Source organism: Mustelus asterias, chromosome 5 (genome assembly GCF_964213995.1).
Source record: "Mustelus asterias chromosome 5, sMusAst1.hap1.1, whole genome shotgun sequence".
Taxonomy (NCBI): domain Eukaryota; kingdom Metazoa; phylum Chordata; class Chondrichthyes; order Carcharhiniformes; family Triakidae; genus Mustelus; species Mustelus asterias.
In genome coordinates, this window is record NC_135805.1 from 98623374 (window position 1) to 98645062 (window position 21689).

The following is a 21689-nucleotide window of genomic DNA, read 5'->3' on the forward strand; positions in this document are numbered from 1 at the left end:
ACAATGTCACAGGACTCAGATGCACTATCCAGTTGCTCGTATTCTTTGGTTTTCACCTGATGATTTGCATATTGCAAGTGAGCAAGAAGAGATGGTAGAGACAGGGACAGCATTCTTTCTTCCAATATGCAATAATTTGCATTTGGCAAATTAAGCTTGATGCTGACATTTAGCTGTTGTCTTAAATAATGTGTGGTTGAGTGTGCAGGGAAGTAGAAAATGGAATTCGATCCAGTAAAAAGAGTGAGGTAATGCATTTGGGGAGGGCAAACAAAGTAAGAGAAAACTGAATAAACAGGAAGATATTGAGAGGGGCTGAGGAAGTGAGAGACCTTGGAGAGCATGTCGACAGGTCCATGAAGGTGGCAAGACAGTTGGACAGGGTGGTCAAGAAAGCATATCAAATTACTGTCCTTTATTGGGTGAGGTATTGAATACAAAAGCAGGCATGTAATGATGTAACTGTATAAAATGCTGGTTAGGCCACAGCTGGAATTTTGTGTACAGTTCTTGTCAACACATTGCAGGAAGGACATAATTACTCTGAAGAGAGTGCAGGGAGATTTACAAGAATGTTGCTATGGTATGGAAATTGCAGCTATGAGAAGATATTGGACAGGCTAGGTTTGTTTTTCTTGGAACAGAGGAGGCTAAGGGGTGACCCTAATTGAGGAATACAAAATAATGAGGGGCCTAGATAGGGGAGACAGGAAAGACTTGTCAATTACCAGGGGTGCATATATTCAAGGTGGTTGGTAAGCGACTGAAAGTTCTGCTTTCAGCCAAGGCACTTGGTTCATCGTTAGTTGCACCCCAAGACTGCTGATTTTGGACTAAGCACGAAGGTGAACATTCAGTGTCTATACGAGATTAATTTAACATTCTCCTTTGTGAATGGTCCATGGCCACATTTCCAAGGGGATCCTCAAGCTTGTCCAGTTGCCCAATAGTTTTGCAGTTCCATAATGCTCTGCTGAATATGCAGACTGCAAATTAACGGTGGGAACAATCATTGCCACTTTGAGGGATCATTGTTGCATGAATGGACATAATTGCTTCACTTGCCTGCATGTCAATAGAGCAGTTGGCTGACCTACCTCAACTTTGGCTCTGGAGCCCTTGGCCTGCAGCCCCTTCCTGCAGTGCTGTCTGGCCCCACCTGTGATGGAGTCTTTGCCATGCAGCACAGTAAAAGCCATCCCTGTCTTAACCCTGGTACAGTTTCTGTGGAGACTTGCCCAAGAAACCCCCTTGAAACCAAGGTGGTGCAGCCTGCGAAGTCTGGTGCTGATTCCCGTGATCACGACGTGATACAAGTTATGCAAACTAACTTTGGAGTCCCAAGAAAAATGCAGCTCACCAACTACACACTGTGGTTAAATCCTGTTGTGAAATATGCCATTCAAACTGTATGCCAATGTGGGTTCTTAATCCAGCATGGAGGGATGATTCCAGCCAGCGGGCATCGTAATTAGATGCTGATTTATGCTAATTATATTCATGACATTTAGTGGCAGTAAAGATGGGCCACCACTGATGGCTGAAGTGCACGATCACTTCCTTGTTTTCTATTGTTGTAAAATCAGCTTTGGGCCATTTAGCTCTCGTTCCCACCATGACATCTGCCTAGCCTTCAGTACTGTTGCTGGAATGTTGTCAAGGCCCATAACCTTTGCAGTATCCAGTGCCTTCGGCCATTTTTTGATACCACATGGAGTGAATCAAATGGGCTGAAGGCTTGCTTCTGTGATGCAGGAGGTCAAGATAGATCATCCACCCAACACCTCTGGTTGAAAATGCTTGAAGAATTATTTTATTATGCTCCAGTGTACCCGAACAGGCGCCGGAGTGTGGCAAGTAGGGGATTTTCACAGTAACTTCATTGCAATGTTAATGTAAACCCAATTGTGCTTAATAAATAAAATATTTCTAGTCTTCAGGTAAAATCATTTAATTATGCAACCTATATTTGTCAAGGGTTTTTTAAAGCCTCTTATATTGTTATTATTCCTAAATGTATTTCCTGAAGTAGCTTATTTTGGCCTTTTCCCGGAATTCCTGCAACACTTATTCATAGTGACAGCTTGAGCTCGTCTCCTTTTGATAAATGGCGATTTTTTTTGAAAAACATGCTCGTAAATAAATGGAAACTTGTTAATGTTTGTAAAAATAATTGATTTTGACTTGCTCTGATCAGTCAATTTAAAACTCACTGCTGTAGCACAGAAAAACATTGCACTTGGCTCATTTGCATGATCATTGTTTTCAGTGTGAAATTCATTTTACAGTATGGCCATTCCCTCACTAGACTATCACACAGAGCTTTACCAAAGCTCCAACCTGTTGGCAGCAAGGGGGGAGCAGTTGTGGAAGAGGGGTGCCGTGGTGTTTCTGCAGATAGAACAAACTGCTGGAGATAGAAATTAAATTTTCTGTACAGCACAATTTGACTCAACTGCCATCCATATATGAGCCAATTGCAGTGGTAAAAAATGTGAACATGCCTGTTCAGCAGATGGCAAGATGCTACTGTTGACATTGAAATATCTTTAGAATCATAGGATCCCTACAGTGCAGAAGAAGGCCATTCAGCCCATCGAGTCTACACCAACAACAATCTCACCCAGGCCCTACTCCCATAACCCCACATATTTACCCCACTGATCCCGCTAACCTACATACCTGGGACACAAGCATGGCCAATCCACCTAACCCGCACTTTGGACTGTGGGAGGAAACCAGAGCACTTGGAGGAAACCCTCGCAGACATGGGGAGAATGTGCAAACTCCGCACAGACAGTGACCCGAGGCCGGAATTGAACCCGGGTCCCTGGAGCTGTCAGGCAGCAGTGCTAACCACTGTGCCACCCCAGTCCATTCATTTCCTCATCTCCCATTTTCTGTTCTGATATGGGAATAATTACAACATGCCTAGGCTCTGAAGCAAGAAGTCCAACAAAATCTCAAGAGTAGGAGACTAAAATAAACAAAATGTTTATTTGCAGCTAGACTTAAGTTTGCATATTGTACAACTCCTGGCTTTACCATTGCCAGCTATTATTTCAACTGAAGGGGCTATTAGCTGGGATACTGGCATATGAGGAATGAAATTAAGTACATTGACAACTATAGAAATCTTTTATTGACAACAATCAATCAAACCTCTAGAGGGTCCAATGTATTCCTAGGCAAAGAATGGCTAAATTATGTGGGCCTTCTGTTTCCTTTTTTGTATATATTCATTCGTGGGACATGGGTGTCGTCGGCTAGCCAGCATTTATTGCCCATCCCTAGTTGTCCGAGGGCATTTGAGAGTCAACCACATTGTTGTGGATCTCGAGTCAGACCAGGTAAGGACAGCAGATTTCCTTCCCTAAAGGTTTAGGGAAGGAAATTTTCCCAGATGGGTTTTTCCAACAATCGACAATGGTTTCATGGTCATCAATAGATTCTTAATTCCAGATATTTTTATTGAATTCAAATTCCACCATCTGCAGTCGTCGGATTCGAACCCCGTCCCCAGAACATAAGACGAGTTTCTGAATTAATAGTCTAACAATAATATCACTAAGCCATCGCCTCCCCTATTGTCCACAGTATATGAAGGGACAAACTACTTTATGACAGAGGTATTTTACATATATTTTTTAAAAAGTGTTTACAGTCTACAAATTATTTTATTACCTTTCTTCTCTCAGGAGAATTGATGAAAAAGGATGAAAACTAATTATACAAAATACTTTATAGCAGTGCAGCAATTAGAAATCAGGATCACAAACATTCACTGTACATTATAGCTAAATTTATTCATGGTGCTTCTCAAAATTGCTTTGTGATATTTGTAATTTTCTCACTTTAATATAGGAATTTTCTTGCAAATTTTCCTCCTGGCTCTCTATATCTGAAGTTGCTGCAGTATAAAGTAAAGCATGGCATGGAGCACCGGCTGGGCTTTGAGTCTGGCAGCAACTGGGCAACATCCTGACAAACCGGAGTGTAAAAGCAGAGCAAGGAGTTGCTCATGTTCCCCAGATACTGCAAAGTTGTTGGCCAGGGTGCAACAACAGAGAGCTACAGCCTCAATTAAATTGGTGGGTTGGAAAGTAGCAACTGCAGATTCATTCAGGTTGAACGTGGAGAAGTGAAGACAAAGTTCAGTCAATACTCCACAGCTTCCTGTTTTGATCACTCGGTAAACCCAACTCATGATAGTTAAATCATTCAGCAAAATTTCAATGCCTCAAGCTTTCTTTTTAAGCATTTGAAGGCAGTCTGCGCAGAGCTGGAATTGGAAGGTGGGGAATTAATACAAACCCAAAGGTTAGGTGGTGTGAGTACAACATGATGCAATGTTGAAATATGTGAAAACGTATCGTACCAAGAGTGTACAATGTTTTCACAGGTGCTCAATTTATTTTCTCAGTTACATTATAAATTTGGATGTGCTGTGGCACAGTGGGCAGTGACCCGTGACCCCATCTTTTGAGCCAGAAGCTCAGGTTTTAAGTCCCACTGTCGGGGGGCATGATGGCCATGGGAGCTGCATTCATAATGTGGACAAACAGGTTGATTATCAACCTACAAATTCTTCCAACACGCCGATGGTAGGTGGCAAGAGAGCGAGAGACTCCTGGTCAGCCATGCTTGATGTGGATTGCTGCCCCTCAGGCTACAGTGTCTGGCTTCAGGCTAGTTATCTATTCCAGGCAAAACTAGCTACAGAAAACAGGCACGAGTATGTTCTTCGCCTGCTTCAGACACCTCTAGATTCAGGAAGGCTTCTAAGTCTATGCTAGAAATTTAACTCGATGGCTACAAAATAAATTTGGAAAAAAATTCTAAATACAAAACTTTAATCTTTTTGATAAATTAGGTTTGAACAAAAATTTGTGTCAGTTGTCTCAAAATTGTATGTATTAGGAGGATGCTGTGAGAACAATTTTCCCACTCCCTTCAGAGTATGTACAAAGTTGCATATACACTAGTGATTTTTGTTCAGCTTTGCTTGCTATGAATTACAAAATATAGTTCTGTAGAAAACTTATATCTTGAAAGACTTAAAAGATGTAAAGTTAAAGGCAAAGCACACAAAATTAGCAAGGATTATTAGTTGAAAAGGTTATAAAGATTAATCATGAGCATTTTAAAATCACACAAAATAGTTTCAATAAAGCAAAACAGGGCAACTTCTCTTTCATGATATTGATGAAAGTGTACCAGTGAGTAAAGATTTTCAAACTCTTACATGCAGGTTGGGATAGCAATTAAGGATTATTGTGAAATTCCTGGTTGCAACTGCTGTGCGTCAAGATTATTTTTTCCCAACTGATCAACAGACAAAGTTTTATTTAAGAAGAAACGATCTTATAATGCAAAAGATTTACCTGAAAGCTCCAAGGCCATGAGAGAAAATAACAAGAGGATATTTTCCAGCACTTTTAAATGGGGCATCCCACTCAGCAGGAACTCTGTACGACCCTACCAAGAAAACAAATGGTTCAACTCCACTGCTGGTGGCTGGAATATTTGGTCAACTTTCCTTGTTATGTTTAATGTAATGGAAAGCAATACCAACCATTCAATTTTGTTTTATGGTTCTCTAACTCAGCATATTGAAATCTTCTATATTCTTATTTTCTACATGAATAAACTAAAGTGGCTTGATTAATGAAGCTTACAAAAAAGAAAAAGAATGTTGGTAATTTGGTGATGGATGTAGAGTGAAACGTGTCCTTTCATAATCCACTTTCCAAATAACTTCAACATGGGGTAGGGGGAGGGCACTAAGATATAGCGTAAGGTTAAGGCATTGTGAGCAGGGGATAGAATTATCACAGGTTACATTCATTCAGTTCATTAGTGTTATGTATTGTTTTGAGTGACAGAGGCAACCACATTATGTTATGTTCCTTGTTTACAACTCTGGTAAACATATAAATCGAGATTTTGTTCCAACGTCCGGAGTGTCCTTCATGTTTTCCATAGGTGCAGGTCTCATCAATGCCTCCTGATAGATAGCAGGGGCAGCAAACTTTAATATAAAATGTTGTGAGGTGACATTGGGGTCACGGGATTGCTTCCTCAAATCTGACGGAGGCGGTGCCCTTGCAATGCGACTGAAGTCAAGCCTTACCAGCCTAGCTGAAGGGGTGCTGAATCAAGGCCTCCCTGAAGGTTCCTCAAGTCTACCTCCAATTCCTCAACTCTGCGTCTGCCCGGTCTGCTCATCAGATCCATCAGTAGAGACGTCCTCCAAGGCCTGACAAGCTCCTTGCTATCCCCCCTTGCCAGTGCCAGATTGTTGTCTGCTGCACTCTGCACAACGATAAGTGGCATGCATTCTGGAAAATTTTGCAGTGCTCCCCTGTTTGGTCCAGGCACAGAACCTAACCTTCAGCCAGTCCAATGGTCCTCTCAGCCATGCCCTTGAGGAGGCACGAGTCCGATTGTACCTCTCTGCTGTTTGGGTGCTGAACGGGGCATTTGTCACCCAGCAGCCAACCATCCAGCTGAGCTAGAGCCACGAATAGCCTTGGCACCTAGCAGTGCTGCAGGATTTATGTATCATGAGAGCTGCCTGTGTTCCATGCAGAATCTGGGTCTCGTGGTCACATATTATCTGCGCATTCATGGAGCGATAACCCTCTCTATTCACAAAGATGCCCGGCTGACCTGCTGGCACACTGATGAAAAGATGGGTGCAGTTTACAGCACCCTGAATGTGGAGGAACCCTGCAATAGTTGCAAAGCCTCTGGTTCATTTAACCTGGCTGGATTTGTCCATCTGATAATGATGAACTGTCCTGACTCGTCTGAATGTGACGAGCTTGACGCAACTGTGGACAGCAGCTTGAAACACTCCACATAGATCCCCCTCTAACCCCCAGAAAGATGTGGATGCAAAACGATTGAAGGCTAATGTGACCTTCAGAGCCAGTGGCATTGGGAGCCCACCCACGTAGTTAGAGTTCTCCGGCCCAATGTGGCATGATGATGCCACAGTGCCCCTAGAGAGGCAGAGCCTCCTGTGGCACTGGACCTCAGACATGTTGAGGTGGCTGGGTCACTGCCTGTACACTCTAGCTGCAGGATAGTGGCGTCTTCTGTGGTCCAATCTGCCTTGCTGACCGTGCACCCAGTGTTCCTTCCCCTCCTCCCACAGATCTCTCCCTGTGACGTTGCCTGCGGACAACTGTTCCCCCTCCCTTCTGCCTCAGATGAGGTTTTCCCCAGCGGAGTATGCCATCTCTATCTGCTGCACTGCAGGTGGCACTGTCCCATGCACGGAAGGCTGTGTTTGACAGAAATGAGAGTTGACAGAACTCTATACAAAGGTAACAAAGCAAATACTTCAAAAGAAACAACAGGAAAAGGTATGAAATCTCAGCAATAAAGCAGCAGCATACTCCCACCTTAACCCCTAATAACACATACAGCCAATTCTCCAGCCTCTTTTGATCCCACACTGAGATGAAAAGGGTGAAAAACAGAATGGCTGCCTGCCCATGATGCCTGTGCGATGACTGCTAAATCACAAGGGCAACATAAAATTGCCTACAATTGCCCTTTAATTTCCTGAAGTGACTGATTAATTGGCAGTAGGCATGTTTCTGACTTTGGTGCTGCCTGTAGTATCACAAGAGTACGTGATGTTGTCGAGACACACATCTGATGTGTTCTCGTGAGATTTTATACTCCTCCAGCTTGGATATGTATCTGCTACTACCATGAAAATTTCTGGCCCAAGTCTCAAACCAATTATTTTTCAGATACAATGTTTCTAATGCAATGTGATAAGAAATTAAATGTTGTAAACTGAACTAAAAGTAGTTTTAAAAAAAGACAATAGTTGTTTTCAGCTAATTCAGACCAAAGTCACCAAACAGATTCATCCTAAATTGATGTCCATTGTTCACCTACTTCATGTTAAGTTAAGAAATGCCAATTAATTCTAAGGTTTGATATGCAATGTCAAAACAAGGAGAAAAAGGAACATTTCTTACCGTACAAATGGCTTAAAGCATGATCAACAAGTTTTCTGTTATATTTCAGAAAATCAGCAAGCCCGTAGTAATATTCATGTCTGGGAATCCATAGTGGCTGCTGTTGCTTCCCACCTTGCTCACAAGGGTAATACAAGCGTAAAAAACTTCCCTGTTGAAAAAATACACATATCATTAAAAAAATACTAACTCGGGATTCTAAAAGTAAACTAAATATTTAAACATCAATTAAATATTTTCAGCAACAGGTAAAAAAAAACAAATTAACAGGTCTATTCATGCAGATCCAGCTGACTTTTATTTGAAAGAATAGTATCTTTTTTTTTCCCTTTTCAAAGTATGGAAGGTTCACCACCTCTATTAAATTGACTTAGGAATTATTAATTCATCTGTTTTCCTATTGCCCTGTCTGCCTATTATATATTTAATGTTATCCTGAGCTTTAAGGTTAACATTAGGTAATGTTGAGGAAAAGGTGCAAATAAAGCACTCCATTCATAAATGGTTATATAGATATCATCATATCCCATTACAAAACATTACATTAAAAAATAAAGCACGTTATAGGCTACCGTTTTCCACTTTTAATGCAGTATTTCCAGTTGTATAGCATTCCATAAATCTTGACTGACCACTTATCTGAATACTCTATGACTTCAAAAATAATAATTCAGAATGCTTAGGCAGAGACAAAGAAGAATTCAGCGAGGTGTGTGAAGGTGTTTTGATAGATGTGGGCTGTAACTTATGATGTGGAGATGCCAGCGTTGGACTGGGGTAAACACAGTAAGAAGTTTAACAACACCAGGTTAAAGTCCAACAGGTTTATTTGGTAGCAAAAGCCACACAAGCTTTCGAAGCTCTAAGCCCCTTCTTCAGGTCAGTGGGAATTCTGTTCACAAACAGAGTTTATAAAGACACAGACTCAATTTACATGAATAATGGTTGGAATGCGAATACTTACAACTAATCAAGTCTTTAAGAAACAAAACAATGGGAGTGGAGAGAGCATCAAGACAGGCTAAAAAGATGTGTATTGTCTCCAGACAAGACAGCCAGTGAAACTCTGCAGGTCCACGCAACTGTGGGCGTTACAAATAGTGTGACATGAACCCAATATCCCGGTTGAGGCCGTCCTCGTGTGTGCGGAACTTGGCTATCAGTTTCTGCTCAGCGACTCTGCGCTGTCGTGTGTTGCGAAGGCCGCCTTGGAGAACGCTTACCCGAATATCAGAGGCCGAATGCCCGTGACCGCTGAAGTGCTCCCCAACAGGAAGAGAACAGTCTTGCCTGGTGACTGTCGAGCGGTGTTCATTCATCCGTTGTCGCAGCGTCTGCATAGTTTCCCCAATGTACCATGCCTCGGGACATCCTTTCTTGCAACGTATCAGGTAGACAACGTTGGGGAGCACTTCAGCGGTCACGGGCATTCGGCCTCTGATATTCGGGTAAGCGTTCTCCAAGGCGGCCTTCGCGACACACGACTGCGCAGAGTCGCTGAGCAGAAACTGATAGCCAAGTTCCGCACACACGAGGACGGCCTCAACCGGGATATTGGGTTCATGTCACACTATTTGTAACGCCCACAGTTGCGTGGACCTGCAGAGTTTCACTGGCTGTCTTGTCTGGAGACAATACACATCTTTTTAGCCTGTCTTGATGCTCTCTCCACTCCCATTGTTTTGTTTCTTAAAGACTTGATTAGTTGTAAGTATTCGCATTCCAACCATTATTCATGTAAATTGAGTCTGTGTCTTTATAAACTCTGTTTGTGAACAGAATTCCCACTCACCTGAAGAAGGGGCTTAGAGCTTCGAAAGCTTGTGTGGCTTTTGCTACCAAATAAACCTGTTGGACTTTAACCTGGTGTTGTTAAACTTCTGGCTGTAACTTAGTCAGTGATTTTAATATGCAAGGCCTTTTGAGCAATTGTAGACTGAAGTAATTAACTTAATCTTTTGTCACAATTAGGCTTACATTCACACTGCAAGGAAGTTACTGTGAAAATCCCCTAGTCGCCACACCCTGGCGCCTGTTCGGGTACACTGAGGGAGAATGGCTAATGCACCTAATTAGCATGTCTTTCAGACTGTGGGAGGAAGTCGGAGAACCTGGAGGAAACCCACGCAGACACAGGGGGAACATGCAGACTCTGCACAGACGGTGACCCAAACTGGGAATCAAACCCAGGTCCCTGGCGCTGTGAGGCAGCAGTGCTAACCACTCCACCATGATTTTAAGATACAACTGATTGCTCAGTCTCAATAAATGGTTGACTCTGATTGGGACAAGTGTTGCTGTGGAGAATGCACCAAAGAACAATTATCCCCCCAAAAGCTTTTGTTTAAATTCAGATGAGGGGAGTCAACTTGAATGGCATTTATATTTGGTTCCCCCCATGGTTCACAACTCTGGGATACTGTGAACTACATTTGCTAACAGAACGAGCCCAACTTCATCAAAAATTTCAGCGAGTTTGAAATGCCCACTCTCCCATACTAGAGCCAGCAAAGACAGGAATCTTGTGTATGGGATCGCCACCTTTACCCTTATCCCACACTGGCAAAAATTTCCAGAAACAGGAATGCGGACAAGAATCCCAGAATCAGGTTCTGCCTCCGTTTTTAAAAACCTCCTGACTAGGCCAGACTCGATGGGAGGGATCTTGAGCCCACGCTTTCCATGTGCGGGATCATCGGTGGGGGCTCAAGATCCAGCAAAACTACCAGGTTGGAGAGAAAACAGGCCAGTGGAGCTGGAGAATTCCACGCCAGCTTTCTCACCGGAACTGACCCTTCGCTAAATTCTCGTAAGATTCCACCCCATGAAAATCCAGCCCCTGTACTGTCTCCATCTCTTTTTCCTAACCTAAAAGATGACTGCAAGTATTCCTTTACTCCAAAACATTTAGGAGTTTCCACATCATGCAGGTAGCATACACCACTGCATTTAGCTACTCTCCCCATACAAAAGTATTTTCATTTGGGAGCTTTAATCTTTTAAGTATAATTTCAGGCAAACTGCACCAAAAGCCTCAACTCCATGTTCTCCTCATCTCTCTTTGCTCAAGTTTAATGCCTCACTAGTGAACTAGTGGGGGACAGCACGGTGGCACAGTGGTTAGCACTGCTGCCTCAGTGCCAGGGACCCAGGTTTGGTTCCAGCCTGTCTGTGTGGAGTTTGCACATTCTCCCTGTGTCTGCGTGGGTTTCTTCCAGTCTTCCGGTTTTCTTCCACAGTCCAAAGATGTGCAGGTTAAGTGGATTAGCCATGTTAAAATTGTCCCTTAATGTCCAAAGATAAGTAGGTTAGGTGGATTAGCCATGGTAAATGAGCAGGGTTAAGAGCCTGAGTAAAATGTTCTTTCGGAGAGTCAGTGCAGACTTAATGGGCCAAATGGCTTCCTTCTGCACTGTAGAGATTTTAACTCATTCTCACCTTAACGTGCACGGTAACTATTCCTTCACTGTCACTGGAACCCCCTTCCTAACAGCAGATGTAACTACACCAGGCGGACTGCAGCTATTCAAAAGTGTGGCTCAACATCTTCTCAATCCAATTAGGGATGGGCACATTCCTGACTGCCGGTAATCATAATTCTCACAACTGTTGCCAGCTGATTTACGTTTTGCATGTTGCTCACCTGAATTGTGTGATCATCCATCAAATCAATACATCCAACAAGATTTGGTCCCTTTCCACCAGGAATCCCAAGACAATGACTGCCACTGTTCCCCATATTCTGCTTGACTATATACCTGTAAAACAAAAAAAGTTTTTTTAATTGAATCTACTGTTTTCCATCAATGCCCTGCCAACATTGTGAAGCAATATGTGTTCTGACCTACCACTTCTGCAAAATTGTATGTTGGAATTAGTTTGCTGAGATTCAATTTTATCATTACTAAGCATAATTATTAAAAGGCAATTCTCCCCACAGTTGCTTATATCTCACTTAGAAGGCCAATTCTCTAATTACGTATGATATTAAGGGTTCCAATGTCATATTTAAAAAGTTTAAAACAATTGCTGTTGATTTGAGAAATTTGTTTTTTTTAAAAAAAGGTTAAAAGAGACATGCCAGCAATCAAACAAAAGCAAAACATTCTTGGAATACCCAGCACACGATAACAATCACAATCTCAGGGAAAGAAAGCTCAACAATAACTGTACAGTTGCGAAAGCCCAACGATCACAGGAAATGTTTGATTAAAAAATTCCCTTCATGAGCTCATAATCATTTAAATTATGACATTTATGTGGTGAACCATTGTTGGTTCCCACCAGGTAGTACTGAGCCATGGTCTGGCCAGTACTATGAGTCTGCAGATATGTTACTGTTGGGGTTAGGGTTGGGCTGTTCTACCTGTTAATATAGTCCTATGGTACACCCCAGTTGGCTCCGCCTCCTGGGAGAGGTATAAAGGTCACTGCTCTGCCTGGTGACCCTTTAGTCTGGGATTGTATATTGTATATAGTAGCTCCGTTATTGTTGGCAATAAAAGCCTTTATTTCCCGGGTACATCCTGCCTCCCGTGTGATTTATCGCGCATCAATTTACATAGCTCATACTTTCCTAAACTGGGAATGAGAACTTCATATTATGTCCCTGGAAGATTTCTGATTGAACTTTGGTGATAAAATGCCAAGAAATATTCAGAAAATCGTCAACAAAAGAGAGCAGGCAGAAGTAATTGGGGCGGAGCTGACTCCTCAACATGGCGACTTACTGAATGAATAGGCTCTCAATCTGGCACTTTCAAAGGCAATACAACTGATGATCGCTAATATTATTAATGTAATTGATGAGAAACTGTCTATTAACACACAATATCAGTTCTCCGACTATAGAACTACAGAATACTAGTAAAAGGCATGATGAAGCGGAGGAGAGAATTGTTACTGTCAGGGCGGCACAGTGGTTAGCACTGCTGCCTCACGAGTCCAGGGACTCGGGTTCGATTCCTGCCTCGGGTCACCGTCTGTGTGGAATTTGCACATTCTCCCCGTGTCTGCGTGGGTTTCTTCTGGGGTGCTTCGGTTTCCTCCCACAATCCAAAGATGTGCAGGTTGGGTGAATTAGTCATGTTAAATTGCCCCTTACTGTCTAAAAAACGTCTATGTTCGATGGAGTAACAATGGTAAACATGTGGCGTTACAGGGATAGGGCAGGGGAAAGAGCCTGGGTAAGATGCTCTGTCAGAGACTCGGTTTGGACTTGATGGGCTTCTTCTGCACTGTAGGAATTCTATTCCAAAATATAACTTCTTTGGTTGAGGCCCACTTACAATCTTTGGAAAAGCAGCTGCATGCTATGTCAGAATTACTTGACAATCTGAAGAACTGAGGCCAGTGGAAAAATGTCCAGATTGTCAGTTTGTCAGAAGGAGCTCCCCAGTGAAATGCCTTGAGAACATTTAGAAATGAAAGCTGGGTGCATTAAGTTAGAAAGGGCACATCCTGTCTCTGAGGCCTAGGGACAATCAATGACCTCAGCTTGAAATTATTTATTTTCATAACTTCTAGGATCAAAGCATATTGGAGGCAGCTAGACGTAATGGGGCTTTACTTTGTGGAAGTCTCTTTCTTCCAAGATTTCTCAGCAGTGATATAACAAAGGCGCAAGGGCTTCGATGAAGTTAGAAGATGGCTAAAGGCCATTGGAATACAATTTACCCAACTGTATCCTGCTACACTGAGGGTGACATTGTCAACTCTAATAAAGACATGGTGGCACAGTGGTTAGCACTGCTACCTGACAGCTCCAGCAACCAGGGGTCGATTCCCGGCTTGGGTCACAATCTGTGTAGAGTTTGCATGTTCTCCCCGTGTCTGCATGGGTTTCCTCCGAGTGCTCCGGTTTCCTCCCACGGTTCGAAAGACATGCAGGTTAGGTGCGTTGGCCATGCTAAATTCTCAGTGCACCCGAACAGGTGCTGGAGTGTGGCGACTGGGGGATTTTCACAGTAACTTCATTGCGGTGTTAATATAAGTCTACTTGTGACACTAATAAATAAATAAACAATTTGGAAAAAGCCATGGCTTTTGTGAACTCGGTGCAAGGCAATAATTTGGAGTAGCAGACTGCAGATCACTAAAATCCATTATAACACCTTCCTGATTTTATGTTAGTATTTATCTTTCTGTATTGGGGTAATCTAGTAATTGAGCAATACAGTAGGTTTTATCCTTAAGATGGCAGGGACTTCCATTTGTCCTTAATGGAAAACATTCCACAGTGTGCTTCTAATCAATCTGTACAGTGTGCAGATTGTTCAGCACTAGGGACATGTAAAAATATCCTTCTGCCTTTCTTTTCATCTGTACCCTTATAGTGGTGGTATATGTTTTATGGTCTCCCTTCCTCTGATCATGATAGACATTAGTAGTGCCATTGCTGAGAGATGGACGAGTGGTTTAAGTCTCAATAGGAGGGGTTAGAATGCAAAAAGGGCATTTTTGGGGCAAACCTCTTTTTTGATGGTGTAATTATGGAAGATTTGTAGGTATAGTCTTACAGGGCCTCACATTTGTTGATGATAACCCCCTTAGAGCTAATGGTGTTGTGCTTTTTATTTTTATTCTGGGGTTAAAGAATCATTAATTGGTTCCTGCAAGGGTTCAGACAAGTCTCACGTTTTAGAAAAAGACTGTATAATGTGTCACTGATGCTTCCAGTAAAGCTGGAGATGGGGGCGGGTGGGGCAGGAGAAATATGTTTTGGTGGATGCCCAAGTGGGGTGAAAAAATCTTTGGCGTGTAAATATTATCTTTGCATCAATATTGGTTACTCTCTTTGGCTGAATAAAAATGGCAGAGGCTATTTTGAAACTTTCTCCTGGAGTGCACGGGGTGGGGAGGGGGGAGATGCATCCTATTATTAAAAGAAAAAAATTCTGTCTTTCCTTACAGAGGAGAAAGTTGACATAGGAAATTGCTTCTCGGCCTTTTGGCTAAGATCAAGTGTAGTTATGCGGATGCTGCACTTGGTTGAGGTCATTGGGTTGCATTTGGGCTTCATATGTAGCAATTTTTAAAAGCGGTGTCTCGGCCTTTTGGCTGGGATGCGGGTGAGATCAAGCCTTGGAGGAGGAATTCTCCGCCTACTCCAATCAGCTTGGCTCATGCAGATCAGGCCCAAGACAGGGTTGAGGATTGCATGCCCTGTCTTGTCAGCCTGGATCGGAAATGTCTCAACTTGTTGAGACTCTGAATTGGACTTGATTTGATTGAATTGGAAAAGTATATTAAAAAAAACTCATCCAGGTGACAAGGAGCTCTTGAAATTGAAGTGAACTGGAAAGGGCTAGTAATTCTTGCCTCATTACTGACCAGTAGCTGAAGGGTTGCGGTTTTAGTTAATAAGAATGTGCTTTCTAGACTGGAAAACTGTGTGATGGATAAGGGGAGGGGGAGAGGTTGGGGGGAGTTGTTACATTGTGACTGTTATGGCACCGTCAAGAGATTTCAGATTTTGTTAGGACAAAAGGTATTTATTGATAAGAGAAACTTAGCTACACGAGGTTTATGCAGCACAAAGGCTGTCCTGGGGCTGAGCCTCAGTTCTACATGCTTACTACATGCTTCCAGGAGTTTCTGCTCTGGTGTGAACACTCACTCTCAGTTTCCCGTAATCCCTCAAGTCAGGTGACCTTCCATTGCTGTTCTGTCTTAAAGAGACAGACACCATATACACAATAGGGGGGTGGAGGTACGTGATTGTTAAGGGGCTGCGAGGGAAAAGCATTTTGATAATCAATGTCTACGACCGCCCTCCACCCCACATTATTCACCTGATTTGTTACTAAAAATTTCAAGGAACTTGCAAAATTAACAACAGGTAACTTCATAGGTGGGGACTTCGACTGTTACCTTAATCCTTTGATGGATAAACTTCCATAACTAGGATTCATCTCACTCAACAGGCAAAAGCATTAGCATCAGTATGCAAGGAAGTGGGTGGGGTACTTGGATTGTTGTTTATCCTAAAGATAAAGTGCGGGATTTTCATAGAACAGTACAGCACAGTACAGGCTCTTCGGCCCACAATGTTGTGCCGAACCTTTTCCAAACCAAGATCAAGCTATCCCACTCCCTATCATTCTAGTGTGCTCCATGTGCCTATCCAATAACCGCTTGAAATTTCCTAAAGCGTCCGACTCCACTAATCGCAGCAGGCAGTCCATTCCACACCCCAACCACTCTCTGAGTAAAGAACCTACCTCGTACATCCCTCCTATATCTTCCATCATGAACCTTATAGTTATGCCCCCTAGTAACAGCTACATCCACCCGAGGAAATAGTCTCTGAACGTCAGTTCAGCTGTGCTGGTCCTCAAACTAGAAAATCCCACCCGAGTCAACAGACCTTTGCATGGTCCGTCCCTGCCCTCTACGATTTCCCTGGCAGGCGGGTCAGGAAAATTCACCCCAAAGAGTTCACTTTCTCTTCTCCCCAACAATGTAATACTAGAATTGATTCTTTTTTCATGCCATAAACAATATTACATTCAGTGGTCTCCTGCTCCACAGACAGTATCATGATCTCTGATCAAGTTCCTGTCCCCTTTTATTCAAGAGGATTCGTCCTCGGTCTAGATCTTGGGGATTAATGCAGTAGAATGGTCATATGGGAGTGAAATCAGGATATTGACTTCATAGCTCTTTTTCATACAAAGAAAAGTGGAAATTTGGAACTCACCCACCATAAGGTCTGTGGGATACTGGGCCAATTGAAATGTTCAGGAGAGAGGTTGATAGAATTTTGTTAGGCAGTGGTAAGGGAAGTCAGTGGAGTTCAGGTACAGATTCAACATGATTTAATTTAATGTCAGTCTTGAGTAGCTCATTGGCTAACTACTGTTCCTACCATTCTTTGTCTGACTGTTTCTACGACACATCTACCAAAACCCTTTGCTGCTTATTTACATATCTGGACCTTCCACGTGCAAACAATAAGCTTGCACAAGTTTCCTAGATTTACTGGAATAATTGAACAGACGTAGATTGACACTTAAAATATGTGCAACTGATAACTGCAAACTGTACAAGTGAGATTTGAGGTTAATAGCAATTTTCTCTTAAATTCCTACCAAGGCCCACACTAACCTTAACCAAATTGCTTTCAATCTCACTGTATCTGAAGTTTTTTTTAGACTGGCAACACCTAGGCATACATAGCCTTCCCAATGGCAATACCTCTATTGCCTCCTCGGTTCCATAGTATAATTAAGATGAATGAAAATTCATTGGGCGGCACGGTAGCACAGTGGTTAGCACTGCTGCTTCACAGCTCCAGGGACCTGGGTTCGATTTTCGGCTTGGGTCACTGTCTGTGTGGAGTTTGCACATTCTCCTCGTGTCTGCGTGGGTTTCCTCCAGGTGCTCCGGTTTCCTCCCACAGTCCAAAGATGTGCGGGTTAGGTTGATTGGCCATGCTAAAATTGTCCCTTAGTGTCCTGGGATGCGTAGATTAGAGGGATTAGCGGGTTAAATATGTAGGGATATGGGGGTAGGGCCTGGGTGGGATTGTTGTCGGTGCAGACTCGATGGGCCGAATGGCCTCTCTCTGTACTGTAGGGGTTTCTATGATTTCTATGAAAACCAGCAGAGGCAAGCGGCTCGGAGTAAGACATGTCACAAAATAGCAGCCCTTTTGCTACTACCCCTAGTGGAAAACTCCATTGGTCTTGTTTCGATGACAACTATACTATGTTTCAGTGGAGGCAAATGAACTCCACATGAAATTTTGGCATAAGCTCCTGTTAGCCAGATAAGCGCAGATATTGTGTAAATTTCAGAGTATCTGCAGAGGTATGTTCCGGGTCCATTGTGTTCAATTACCATGGTTCCAGTTTGATAAATCACATTTGAAACCAGATTTTTCCATACATCAGTGAACTCCCCTCACCACTCCAAGGAACAAACCCGGAATAATTTGGAATCCGCAGCACATCCTGGCACAACCACTCCCATTTTTACCTGCACTCCCTAAAAATATCTTAAGTGTGCCAAATGTTTGGTATGTACATCACCTATTGAGAAATCACTATATCTCTGTTGCAATAATCATTCCAATATGCAATGCAACACAGCACAATTATATTCTTAAGTGTCAATACAACGTAACAAAGTACCATTCTAGCCACAGAATTTAAATACAGTATTAACCTCTTAACTGCAACTATGCTATGCTTGCAAAACCGCTTCCTGTTCAACATTTCCTCAGTTAGTGAACATTGTAGATCAATGAATTGATACAAAGCACGGCACGGCGGGCAGTGGTTAGCACTGCTGCCTCACAGTGCCAGGAACCCGGGTTGAGTCACTGTCTGTGTGGAGTTTGCACATTCTCCCCGTGTCTGGGTGGGTTTCCTCTGGGTGCTCCGGTTTCCTCCCACAGTCCAAAGATGTGCGGGTTAGGTGCATCGGCCATACTAAATTGCCCCTTAGTATCAGGGGGACTAGCTAGGGAAAATACATGGGGTTATGGGGATAGGGCCTGGGTGGGATTGTGGTCGGTGCAGACTCGATGGGCTGAATGGCCTCCTTCTGCACTGTAAGGATTCTATGATATAATACTCAGCACATAAATACTCAGCACAGTTATCAAGTAACAAGTGAAGATTTATCCCCGAAAAGAGCTTTGAAAAAAATAAACACATTGTAACCAATCCTAAAATAAAAGCAAAATACTGCAGATGTTGGAAATCAGAAATAAAAATGCTGGAAACACTCAGCAGGTCTGGGAGCATCGGAGAGAAGTCTCACAACACCAGGTTAAAGTCCAACAGGTTTATTTGGTAGCAAATACCATAAGCTTTCGGAGCACTGCTCTTTCGTCAGATGGAGTCTGACGAAGGAGCAGTGCTCCGAAAGCTTATGGTATTTGCTACCAAATAAACCTGTTGGACTTTAACCTGGTGTTGTGAGACTTCTTACTGTGTTCACCCCAGTCCAACGCCGGCATCTCCACATCATGAGCATCGGAGAGAAACAGAGTTAATGTTTCCAGTCCATATGGCAGCTCTTATCATAGCATCCCTGCAGTGCAGACGGAGGCCGTTCAGCCCATCAAGTATGCGCCAACAACAATCCCACCCAGGCCCTATCCCCATAACCCCATGTATTTATCCTGCCAATCCCCCTGACACTAAGGGGCAATTTAGCATGGCCAGTTAACCTAACCTGCACATCTTTGGACTGTGGGAGGAAACCAGAGCACCTGGAGGAAACCCACACAGACCCGGGGAGAACATGCAAACTCCACAAAGACAGTCACCCAAAATTGGAATTGAAGCTGAGACCCTGACGCTGAGAGGCAGCAGTGCTAACCAGTGTGCCACCCAGAAGAGGAGTTATATGGACTTGAAACATTAACTCTGTTTCTCTCTCCAGAGATACTGCCAGACCTGCTGTTTTATTTTATTTAATCAATCCCATTGATTATATTAATGAGGTAGGAAGAAGCAGCATTAAAATGAGCCATATATAATTTAATTGTAAATCTAATGCACCCTCATTCTTCAAATGAATAAGTTTTATTTCAAAGACTTTAAATTAAGGATAAGGATACTCCTCCAGTTGATTCCAACTCCATCCATCTTTCTAATCATCCAGTCAACCAAAGACAATAGGCAAAATGTGGATACTGTTATCGTATGCTGTATGATGCATTGCTCAGGAAATTTGATCAGGTTGCAAATGAATGGGGAGAATTCTATCATAGTCAATGAAAAATTTATCCACATCAATATCTGGGGAGGTGGTGGCCTAGTGGTATTATCGTTAGACTATTAAGCCAGAAACTCAGCTAATGTCCTGGGGACCCGAGTTCGAAACCTGCCACAGCAGATGGTGGAATTTGAATTCAATAAAAAATATCCAGAGTTAAGAAATTACTGATCTGGTTCACTAATGTCTTTTAGGGAAGGAACTCTGCCATCCTTACCTGGTCTGACCTACATGTGACTCCAGAGCCACAGCAATGTGGTCGACTTTCAACCGCCCTCTTGAATAGCCTGGCCAAGGACAAGTAGGGATTGGCAATAAATGCTAGCCAGCCAGAAACAGCCATGTCCCACTAATGAATATTAAAAAAATAGTTGAAGCAACTGTATTCGAGGTGTTTGCTTAAATAATTGAACAATCTCCTTCAGCAAACGTGCTGGCTCTTCATGGGGATGGGGAAGCAGTAGATGCTCAAATCTCAAGGACCTCAGCTTTTGCCCTCATCTACAGCTCATCATATGCCAGTCTTGTAGATACCCAGCTCAACACAACAATGTATATCATCTTTGGTGCCCTCCGGTCAACTCAACTCTTCTGGTCCCAGTCCTGAGCAACATACTGCCCCCTCTATAAGGAGGGAGATTATAGCAAGACAGTTCTTGGAGAAGATTATCAACCCGAGCCTGATGCTACACAAGGACCTTACTAATCCATCTGCTGCTTGCCTCCCATCTTGCCAGCCTGTATGACTAAGGCCACCATGCCAAGGAACAACAGCAAAGGCAATATGATAGCAAGAATGGAACCAACACGCCAGCATTAAAAACCACTTCCTCATCACAGCTTGCCATGCCAACATTGGGCACTCCTCAACTATTTCCACACTGGCCAAGGCCTTTGTGCAGCAAATCAGCACAGGTGGGGCCTTGTAGCAAACCCAGACTGCCGTTGTGGTGCACCCCAATCAATGTTTCACATCAGTGAAGACTGTCCCCTGAAAAACTTCATCGGAGGCTTCAGAGAGCTTCATTTAGTCACTGCAGGAACTATTGTCTGTCCTTTTCATTGCTGCACACAATTTTTAAAAACACATCAAATCAAAACGTATAACATTAGTTTCCTTCTCAGCATTGGACAATATTTACAGAGTTGATTGTTATCTAGAGTAGATATTATTAGTAACAATTATTGATATTTGAGTTACACCCACAGAATCTAAATAGAAAAAGGAACAGTTCCTATGTTGGGATAATAACCCGATTTGTTTTTTTGAATAAATTTTGGCTAGGAACCAGGGACAACTCACCTGCTCTTCTACAAAAAAAAAGCTGCCATGGAATTTTTTGCATCCACCTGACAGGGCAGATGGAGCTCTGGTTTAATGCCCCTTCCAAAAGACAGTACTTCTGTCATACTCCCTTAGTATTGCACTGAAGTGCCAGCTAGATGGTTGGTGTTCAGCGTGTGACTTGAACCCACAATTCTTTGACTCAGCACTGCGAGTATTAGCAACTGAGCCAAGACTGTCAATTTCCTGACACCAGTTGTTCCAATGGTTTTAATGTCATGTTTAAATTTTACAGTTTCAGATTCATCCTTTCTATTCTCTTTACTCACTTCTACATGTTCTAAGTTGCCTTTTTGTTACCTTCTTTCAAGGCTGAAAATCCCTCATCTTTTCTCATGGCTAACATCAGAAAATTAAGTGGTCCCTAATGTACAACTCAAAACTTCAGTGAAACTTGGAGGTGCAATCAAATAAGGCTACAATAGTGCAAGTCTTGCACTGTACACTGATTTGGCGTGATAGCCAAGTGGGTTTTATTAACAAAAGAAAATCACTGGGGATAATGTGGTTGACACTTAAATGCCCTCTGAAATGGACTAGCAAGCCACTCAGTTCAAGGGCAACTAGGGATGGGCAATAAATGCTGGCCTATATCCATGTCCATGTCC

The 21689-nt window shown here is 42.8% G+C and overlaps 1 protein-coding gene across 2 annotated transcripts in view; it reads right to left on the minus strand.

Annotated features, from left to right (window-relative positions):
• pla2g7 (phospholipase A2, group VII (platelet-activating factor acetylhydrolase, plasma)) overlaps positions 1-21689 on the minus strand; it is a 76297-nt gene that overhangs the window by 49717 nt on the left and 4891 nt on the right. For both annotated transcript variants that reach the window (XM_078213745.1, XM_078213744.1), the window contains exons 2-4: positions 11647-11761; positions 8004-8154; positions 5385-5478 (exon numbers count right to left, since the gene is read on the minus strand). In XM_078213745.1, the coding sequence (XP_078069871.1) occupies positions 5385-5478; positions 8004-8154; positions 11647-11742 (341 nt within the window). In that variant the 5' untranslated portion in view covers positions 11743-11761. The remainder of the gene's footprint in view (positions 1-5384; positions 5479-8003; positions 8155-11646; positions 11762-21689) is intronic.